Genomic DNA, 8,991 nt, shown 5'->3' on the forward strand with positions numbered 1-8,991 from the left:
ATTGATGGTATACTACATAGCATTCAAAACACTGCAATTTCTGTTACAAAAATTGATTCGGCGTGTTAAATTAAAAGTTAATTTAAAGTACTTTGTCCCTTTTACCGTTCGCAACAATTTTATTTATTTCTTCTTTATGTTTTAGTGAAATACTTCGATATTTCGGTCGATAATAAATGTATTAACATTTGCATTCTAAAAAATCGTGAATCGCATTTGAACATTTGAATCAGTTCGATTATTCTGCTGCGCGACAGACTGTATTGAAAGCGCATCAGTAAAACCAGTAATTCACACAAATAATTTAACTATAAAACAAATTTGATAATTATAAGCCATGCATTGGAGTGACAAGTAAGTAACATATCAACTCACAAGCAACAACAGAGAAAAAAAAAACATTCCATACACATTTCACATGAGTGTGCGTGTATGTCGGTATGCGTTGATGTTATTTACCGAATTAAGGCAAATGACGTGACAATTTAAATACATTTTAGGACAATAAAATGAATTGTATTATATTGCATACAGCAACAAATGCTTATGCTTAATTTGCATTTTCGACGCAATCGCAAATTATAAATCCTAGCAGTCCGCAACAATCGAAATCGAACTAAAGAACTGGTTCACCTGATTCAATAGAAACTCCGTGCTCATGAAAATTTCTTTGAATACCAGCAGAAAGTAATAAGCGAATATAAATTTAATTTGGAGCTCAATTCAATAAAAGCGGGAACAATAATGGACGTTTCACAGCCGCCGCCACAACTGTTGACGGCCCCATCGGCATTGGCAACGAATTTTACTTCGATGCCGCCGCCATCAATGGGTGGTCAGCACTACAGACATTATCACCCACATCATGGATCGGGCAAGCAGGGGTATAACCACTTTAAACCCTTTATGCCTGGAGGATTTCAACGTCCCTTTGGTATGTCACAGGATGACTTTGATGGCAAGCGACTCCGCAAGAGTGTCATGCGTAAAACGGTGGACTACAATGCGTCTATAATCAAGGCGCTGGAGGTAAGTGGGCAAGACGGAGAAATATATATCACAATAAATGCTCTCGTCACGTAGGCACGTCTCTGGCAACGTGATTATAGAGATCGATTGGCACTTCAGCCGGACAGCATTTATGTGCCTCAAATGCTGCCGCCCAGCAGCTCGCTAGACAATCCAGCAAATGCGATAACAACTCGTTTTGTGAAAACAGCCACAAATAAAATGCGCTGTCCCATATTCACGCTTGCGTGGACACCTGAGGGCAGGCGATTAGTCACGGGCGCTAGCTCTGGAGAGTTTACGCTTTGGAATGGCCTGACATTTAACTTCGAGACCATACTGCAGGTGCGTGTTAATATTGTTAGTTAATAAATGATATGTATTTTTATTCGAATATATGTCATCAATATAAATATAGGCACACGATATTGCAGTGCGTACGATGGTTTGGTCGCACAATGACAGCTGGATGGTAACGGGCGATCATGGCGGCTATGTTAAGTACTGGCAATCGAACATGAACAACGTTAAGATGTATCAGGCGCACAAGGAGGCGATTAGGGGAATAAGGTATTGCCTAATGATTGTAATTGTTATTTACCATTCCGCAGCCACTGTTGACGCAAGCAAACAGATACTAGCCCGTTTACAGTTACAGCGCAGTTACAGTGTAGCATGCATATCTCTTAAAATTTGGATTCTAGTAGCATATTTCTTGCCTGGTTTGCAGTTAGTTTTTGTTAGTTGTTTGCCAACGAGCTGGCTGTTTTCGGTTTCGTTGCGTTTTTTCTTTTCTCGTGCTCTTGCATATGCATAGTATACACAATAAAGCCGTCAATTAACAAAGAATTTATGCAATGCCGATGTTCTGTTTAGCAAGCATTCAGTCTCGTGCGCGCAGTAATTCCCATAATTCCGATTCAACTAGAAACTGAAAAGGAAAGGAAAATCAGTCTAAGTATATATATTTACTGTGATTTTATCGTTAACCATAAAAAAGAATCAAAGACTGTCAATTCAATTAAATAAGCTATTTTTGAACTTGTTCCACACCAAATATTCAAAATAATAATAATAAATAAAACAAAAAAGAAAAAGTTGTATACCCAAAATACAATAAAAGCAAAACTGACAATAAAACCAAAAACAATTTTGCACCATTTTATTTGCGCGTCGTGGCAATAAGACCAACAAAAATAAATGCTAAAGGCAAAAATTTTTATATTAAAATTCGGGGGTTTGAGTGTTTTCTTTAGCTGCTGCTGCTGCCGCTGCTGAGGGACAGGCAAAGAAAGAGAGAGGGAGAGAGACAAATAGAACGACAGCAGCCATCCCTGTTCCGAAGAACTATACTGTTACTGCTACAGGCTTTTCTACTAATTTGCACATACACACACACATCTATATTGTATTTGTGTTTCGATTTCAATTTTTTAACCTCGCTGTGTCTCTCCGATTCCGAATTCCTAACTACTAAAAAAACACAAAACTCAAACTGAAACGTAGTTTTAGTCCCACGGACAGCAAATTTGTCAGCGGCAGTGACGATGGAACGCTGCGCATTTGGGACTTTATGCGTTGCCAGGAAGAGCGCGTTCTACGCGGTAAGCAAAGCAGATCCTTAATGCTGGCTGAGTACTAACTAATTGTTATTTTAATCACAGGTCATGGCGCAGATGTCAAATGCGTGCACTGGCATCCCCAGAAGGCAATGATCGTTAGCGGCAGCAAAGATAACCAACAGCCTATCAAAATTTGGGATCCCAAGAGTGGCCTTGCGCTGGCGACGCTGTAAGTAGAATAACACGAATTCCGATTGCATCTTACATTTAATGCTGTCCTTTAGTCACGCGCACAAATCGACTGTTATGGATCTCAAATGGAATGACAATGGCAATTGGCTGGTCACAGCCTCGCGTGATCATCTACTGAAGCTCTTCGATATACGTAATCTTCGCGAGGAGGTGCAAGTATTCCGTGGACACAAGAAGGAAGCTAGTTCTGTCTCTTGGCATCCAATACACGAGGGCCTGTTCTGCTCGGGCGGGTCCGATGGTTCTATCCTCTTTTGGAATGTTGGGTGCGTTTAGTAATAGAGTATTCCAATAGGTCATAGGACTTAGGGAGTATATTTTAATTCATTGCTTAGCCAATTTGACACAGCTAGGTCAGAAGACAGCTCAAAGTTGATTACAATTTTATAGTTATTGATAGACGACACACCCTAGCTCTTTCTTTACATGCTCATAAAAAATTTTGTTTGTCATTGCTAAAAAATGAAAAGGTAAATCTGAAATTTAATTTAACATTACATTAGCCTACAAACAGAGTTATATTGGAGGGATGAGTGATAAGCACGAACTATTCCATAAGTAATAGCCGTTAGTGTTAGATCATAGAAGTAACATTTTATATTATTATCATAAATCGAAAATACTTTCAGCACGGACAAAGAAATCGGATGTGTGGAGACGGCACACGACAGCATAGTGTGGACGCTTGCATGGCATCCGTTAGGACACATTCTGTGTTCCGGGTCCAACGACCATACGATCAAGTTCTGGACACGTAATCGACCCGGAGATCTGATGCGCGACAAATACAATTTGAATACACTGCCCGCTAGTTTAGCTGCATTAGATGAGTGCGAGTATGGTAAGTGACATAGTAACATAATCAGCCGATCTGTGAATTATGCTATGGAATATTTGATAGATGATGCGGTAATACCCGGTATGGGGCCCGAGGACAAGGTGGAATTCACAGAAAGTTTGACGGCAGACAAGGGCTTTATTCCGGGATTGGATTTGGATGCAGGCGGCAGATTGACCAATGACCGCGATCGCGAGAAGAAAGTGCCCTACAGCAAACCCATACCACGTAACTTCCAAGTCCAATGGGCAGGACCACGGCGAGCAGACGACCCCAGCGTGCTTAGCATACACGACGAGCTGGCAGCACGAGAGTCCAAAGACTCTAGCAATGGCCTGACGCACCAGCAGATCAGCGAGAACACGCTCGAAGGAATACTGGCCAGTGGCATGCTTAATGGACTGGATCCCCAGACAATAGTGGGTATCTTCGTCTATGGTCGATTTATCCGAGTGCATCCCGATTCGCGATTAATGGGCGCCATCCGACAAGGCGCCGAATACCTGAACAAGTACATCGACGCCGGTAAGCTGGAGGAGCTGCGCGACGTTGTTCCGATGCGTGAGCGTGAACGAGAGCGTTCCAGGTCTCTGTCCCCCGCCGTTGAGGGGGCACAGGTACGCGGCGAAGTGTCGCCGCCGCTTAAAAAGTCGCGCTTCGAGCCACGTCAGCACAATGCACAGTTGGTGTGTGTGCGAGAGCTACTGCTATTGAAAAAACCCTTCCTGCCGTCCCTGCTGACCGTCAAAGCGCAGCAGCCGAAAACCGAATTCATTGACGAACCCACGAGCTACGGCAGCGGTTCGCCCTTGGATCAAATGGTGCGCGAGGACTCGAATCGCCCCAGTCCTTGGGCCGCTACTAACCCCTGGACCTATGGCAATGGAAATGGAAGTGGCAATGGCGGCCCAGCCAATCAAAATGGATATGGCCATAGTGGAGGCGACAATTTTAATGATCGGGATCGCGATCAGTTCCAAAAGAGCAGCAACAACAATGGGCAACAGCGTCGACGACGCGGCAACAACGGCAGCTCTGGTGGAGGCGGGGGCGCCGGCGGCGGCGGTGGTCGGAATAGGGCTCGCAATAACAGCAGAAGGTTCTAATGTTCGACAACTACTGAAAACACCAACCAACAAACACACATTCTGAGCACACGTTTTTTAAATTTACTCGGTACGGCAAAATCAAGCCCAGTTTTGCTTGATAAGATTATATAAAATTAAGAAATGATATAAAACAATTTACTGCATGTTGCAGGTGCAGCTTAAACTTTTCTCCAACAGCACTGATCAAGCAAAAACGATATGTTTGGATTTTTCCGATATTAGTGTAGGGATATTTAACTGTTGGTCTCCACCTCCACATTTGATCGAGCGCAAAATGTATTTCCAATCAATATTTGTACAATTTCAATATAAATATTGACTCTATATTAAATTAATAATATATTTTTAAGCATTAATAGGCTATGTCCCGCTTTTGATAGTTATTTACACTTTAGTTTATTGTGAACTCTGTTAGTTGCAATTATATCATGAGTCTATGCTGTCAAAGAATTGCGGCGACTATCTCGCTTGTCATGCCCTTTGCTTTGATCCTTCTCTTGAATCCGCTGAATGAGGCGCCGGATCCTCGTCTTTTTGTTTGATCTGATGCTGGTGCCGAAACGTTTGTTTTATCTCGCGCACCTCCTCCCGCATGCGATCCTTTGTGTGCTGTTCGATAGTGCGCTGTATGTGCTCCGCAGATGCCACTAGCTTATCAGCTTCCAACACGACCCGCTTCGAGGAATTACTGCAGCTCCTGCTACGACTGCGACTCTTGATACGATTACGAGTGCGCCGATCTCGGTGTGAATTAGAGCGACGAGAGCAAGAACGGGAACCGGAGCGTGAGCTGGAGTAGCTGCTGGACCGTGAGCGTCGCGTTGAGGCTAATTTTCGATTCTTGCGCTGAACTAGTGATTTGCTACGGCTACGCGAATGTGATCGACTATAGCTGCGTCTATAAACGATTCAAATAGAATTATAATTACTCAATAGGCAATAAAATCCAGCACCTACCTTGAACGCGAGGAATAGGAGGGTTTCCGATAATTTGAGCGACTACGACTACGACTCCGACTGCGCCTGGACCGACAAATAAGACTAGAAAACACATAACAATGTTATATATATACCAATAAAAAATATCCCTGTTCACTTACCGACGTCCTCGGGAGCGACTCCGACTACGTGAGTATGAAGTGGAGCGTGAGCGATTTCTGAAATGAATATATGTCAACATAAGCTGGCAACCGGTCTTTGCAGCGCTCCCTTACCTTCCTCGCGACGTCTTATGATAATAGCCATCGCCCCCATCATCTTCTTCGTATCGATCGTTATCGTATTGCTTGGGATTGTAATAGGAGAAGGAATGACTGCCGCGCATGCCCCGGCCGCGTCCACGACCACGGCCACGTGGAGCAAATCCCCGATAATTGGTGGACATAGCAAATGGCGACGGTCCAGGTGCACGATAAAGTGCCGTGCCAGGAAAAACGGGGGGCATGCCTAAGCCGAACATGGAAAGAGATTGCATCCATTCGCTAGCTGCCTCGGCCGCACCATTGTAAGCAGCAGCTGCAGCTGGACCTGGAACAGCGCCGGCGGCCAACGCAGCTGTAACGGCCTTGAAGGGGTTGAGCACTGCATTAGAATTTGACAAAGTAGCATCTGCTCCTGCACTTGCACTTGCACCGATAAAGTTCCCGTTAAGCTTTTGCTTTTTGATTGTAGTGGCTGAATCTTCCTCCTCGCTGCTAGCCGCAGCCATCCCAATCCTCTTGGACTTACTCTTGAGCAAACCCATTAGCGGGGTATTAGTCTTAATTTCTTGCACAATCTTGCGTTGGTCACAGACCAATTTCTCCGTGGCACATTTGTACTTTTCGACCAATCGACCACGTTGTAAGTCTTTCTCTTCATCGTGGTGCCCACGCTGCCGCTTTTCCGTTTGTTTCAGCTGCAGGGAATGCATAATTAGTATTTAATTTTAAGTTATTTTTCCACAACTCACTTGTATGCGCTCGAAAACCTGCTCCAGTATTCGAATGCTCTCAAGTTTTCGCTGCGCTATCATCAGTTTACGCTCTTCGACGCGTATCTTTTGGGAGATCTCCACTTGGCCGCGTTCTTGTATCTTTTTCAGATGCTTCTCCTTGCGTTTCTCTTCTCGTTCGCGCTGCTTTTCCAATTCGGATAATTTCAATTGCTCTTGCCTTTGCCTGTAAATTTTTTTGGTTTTGTTTTTTGTGTTTGGTTTTTTTGCTTAGCACATGTTTATTGTTTTGTCTAGAAGAGGCAGAAAACTGTATAGTTCGCCAGACTAGGCCTAAGCGGCCGACTATATACTGTACATATTATTTATAATAAGTTTAATGGACCGAACAGGCAATGAAACTGGTGGAATAAGAAACCTTAAACTTTACCGAACCTTTTATGACATCTATTTTATGTTTTGGCATTCGCAAAAACTAAAAATATAATACATAAATTTAGTACTTTTGAATCATTTCATTAAAAATGTAATAACAACTTGAATCGATTAGGGTTTATATTATTTAGTCATATATTGAAATGACTTAGGTGATCCATAGGAGCAAAAATTATATTCAAGAGTTTCTTTTGCTAAACCATGAAAATACGTTTATGAAAATCAACGAAGTTCAGATATCATTAAGTTTTAATATTCCGATTCATTGTCTGCTCGAGCACACAAACCACAGTGAGGTCAAACCTTTCGAGTTCTTGTAGCTCTTTTTGCTTTTTTTTCTCCCGCTCGAGCTCTTCTGCCTCAGCTTGGGCTTTTGCTATACATCGTTTTCTCATACGTTCACGTCGCTGCAAGTGCGAATCGCTTAAATGCTTCTGTTTGTCAAAGTTAACATTAATGTTGATGGCTTGCGTTTTGTCGACGAATTTCCGCACCAGCTTCATGCCTCGGAATTCATCCATGGCGCGCACAAAGCTCGAGTATTCCTCGAATTGGACATAGCTGTAATAAAATCGTTAATTAAATACAGTTAAGCTCACTTTAAAACAAACACTCACGCTTCGAAGAGCACATCCTGCTCGTAGCTAAAGGTCCGCATCCCGCTTATATCCGGCGGCATGCTCTTTCTATACACGTCACAAATAGGTATATCAACGGTACGGACAGGCCCGAATTTCTCAAAAATTCGCTTGAAGATGCTCTCGCTCGGCTTTACATGTTCTTCGTGCTCCGCATGCCGTGGGCAGAACCAGCGAATGGGTAAGTGAGTTAGATGTATAGTATCTGGTCGTTCGCCCGCTTTCATTTCATCCATGTTGCGGGCATCTCGGAAGTACGAATCCCAATCGTGACGGGTGGGAAACTCGTCCTTGGCCTCGGTACAGCGCACCCGAAACAAGTCACTGAAGCCGGACAACCGCAATGCGATGCCATCCAAGCGTCCAATGGCCAAACGCAAACGTTTCCGTTCGTCCAGCTCTGCCTCAAAGCGTATGTAGTTTACCGTAGTCTTCGAGACCTTGCGAAATTCAAAGTACATATTATAGTTTAGGTTTATACATATTCCCTTATTTTCCTTTACCCTGAGTACCAAAAATTTATCTGGTTTCAGTTCTGCACTTAGTTTATCCATTATCTCCAGATTCGATACGGATTTGCCGGTTTTGATTTTTTCGGGCAATGCAACTGATATTTGCATTTTTGCCAAAGGCTTGAGGTACAAGCTGTGCGGCAAATAAAGCGGTGTGCAGTCCGCAACATTTTCTATAGTCTGAATGTTGATCATTTTTAGGGTATTTTTTGTGTTTTGTATGTGTTTTTTTTTTTTTTTTTTTAAGATAGAATACAATGTAATTAAGTCAAAATACAAACACAAATTGCGAAATAGATAAAAGAAAAATATATATAATCTACATGTAAGTGAGAATCTTGAAAGTCGAATTAACGAAAGTGTGTGTGTGGGCTGTGTGTATGAATGAGTATGAATGTAAGTATATCTGTGTCAGTATCTGTGTGAATGTGTGAAAGTGTGTGTGTTTATCCGCCCGTTGCCCTATCCTATATCCGCAGATGATTTCAATGCCTGTGGGTGTTTATTTCTCAGTAGTTTTGTTTTATATATGACGAAATCGTCACCACGGCTGTATATCTACTTAAAGCTAATTATATTATGACTTTTTATTGCTAAGATTTCCCTAAACAAAACACGCTAGAAGTTTTCCACTAGAATGGCTGAATACTTTTTTTTAAGTACTAAAGATGGGCGTAAGTGGTGAATATTAATGAAAGATGGAA

General features: G+C 42.6%; 2 protein-coding genes and 1 long non-coding RNA gene across 6 annotated transcripts; 1 reads left to right on the forward strand and 2 right to left on the reverse strand.

Annotated features, from left to right (window-relative positions):
- Positions 1 to 195: 195 nt before the first annotated feature.
- On the forward strand, positions 196 to 5,125 carry Wdr33 (WD repeat domain 33). Of its 4 annotated transcripts, XR_001916454.2 has the most exons (10): positions 200 to 354; positions 501 to 1,029; positions 1,084 to 1,353; positions 1,427 to 1,578; positions 2,515 to 2,612; positions 2,673 to 2,799; positions 2,855 to 3,088; positions 3,452 to 3,663; positions 3,724 to 4,836; positions 4,921 to 5,125. XR_001916454.2 is itself a non-coding variant. In XM_089472230.1 (9 exons), the coding sequence occupies exons 2-9, from the start codon at positions 745 to 747 to the stop codon at positions 4,764 to 4,766; spliced, it is 2,421 nt and encodes an 806-aa protein (XP_089328356.1). In that variant the 5' UTR covers positions 196 to 354; positions 682 to 744; the 3' UTR covers positions 4,767 to 5,125. The 4 variants fall into 4 exon arrangements, 3 of the variants coding, with proteins under 3 accessions (XP_089328356.1, XP_089328358.1, XP_017874897.1); XM_089472230.1 differs by having other exon boundaries at positions 196 to 354; positions 682 to 1,029; positions 3,724 to 5,125; XM_089472232.1 differs by having other exon boundaries at positions 198 to 354; positions 685 to 1,029; positions 3,724 to 5,125.
- LOC149270932 (uncharacterized) lies at positions 1,742 to 2,385 on the reverse strand. The gene is made up of 2 exons (XR_016270728.1): positions 1,999 to 2,385; positions 1,742 to 1,939 (listed from the first exon to the last, which is right to left on the reverse strand). It is a non-coding gene; the product is annotated as an uncharacterized LOC149270932 (long non-coding RNA).
- Positions 5,079 to 8,976, reverse strand: Xe7 (A-kinase anchor protein 17A). Its single transcript, XM_018019410.2, has 8 exons — positions 8,279 to 8,976; positions 7,755 to 8,215; positions 7,441 to 7,698; positions 6,721 to 6,928; positions 5,984 to 6,666; positions 5,870 to 5,926; positions 5,727 to 5,810; positions 5,079 to 5,667 (listed from the first exon to the last, which is right to left on the reverse strand). The coding sequence occupies exons 1-8, from the start codon at positions 8,480 to 8,482 to the stop codon at positions 5,241 to 5,243; spliced, it is 2,382 nt and encodes a 793-aa protein (XP_017874899.1). The 5' UTR covers positions 8,483 to 8,976; the 3' UTR covers positions 5,079 to 5,240.
- Between the last annotated feature and the right edge of the window lie 15 nt (positions 8,977 to 8,991).

The sequence above is a fragment of the Drosophila arizonae genome, chromosome 2 (genome assembly GCF_054131065.1).
Source record: "Drosophila arizonae isolate 15081-1271.41 chromosome 2, UAZ_ARI_1.0, whole genome shotgun sequence".
In the NCBI taxonomy this organism is placed as follows: Eukaryota; Metazoa; Arthropoda; class Insecta; order Diptera; family Drosophilidae; genus Drosophila; species Drosophila arizonae.

What these genes read in the sequence shown, in the direction of transcription:
- Wdr33 (XM_089472230.1), top strand. Translation starts at nt 745, where the DNA reads ATGGACGTTTCACAGCCGCCGCCACAACTGTTGACGGCCCCATCGGCA. An exon ending in GGCCTTGCGCTGGCGACGCT is followed by an intron (nt 2,800 to 2,854) that starts GTAAGTAGAATA and finishes GCTGTCCTTTAG; the next exon opens with TCACGCGCACAAATCGACTG. An exon ending in ATCCTCTTTTGGAATGTTGG is followed by an intron (nt 3,089 to 3,451) that starts GTGCGTTTAGTA and finishes AAATACTTTCAG; the next exon opens with CACGGACAAAGAAATCGGAT.
- Xe7 (XM_018019410.2), bottom strand. Translation starts at nt 8,482, where the DNA reads ATGATCAACATTCAGACTATAGAAAATGTTGCGGACTGCACACCGCTT. An exon ending in AGGTTTTCGAGCGCATACAA is followed by an intron (nt 6,667 to 6,720) that starts GTGAGTTGTGGA and finishes CATTCCCTGCAG; the next exon opens with CTGAAACAAACGGAAAAGCG. An exon ending in TCCTATTCCTCGCGTTCAAG is followed by an intron (nt 5,668 to 5,726) that starts GTAGGTGCTGGA and finishes AATCGTTTATAG; the next exon opens with ACGCAGCTATAGTCGATCAC.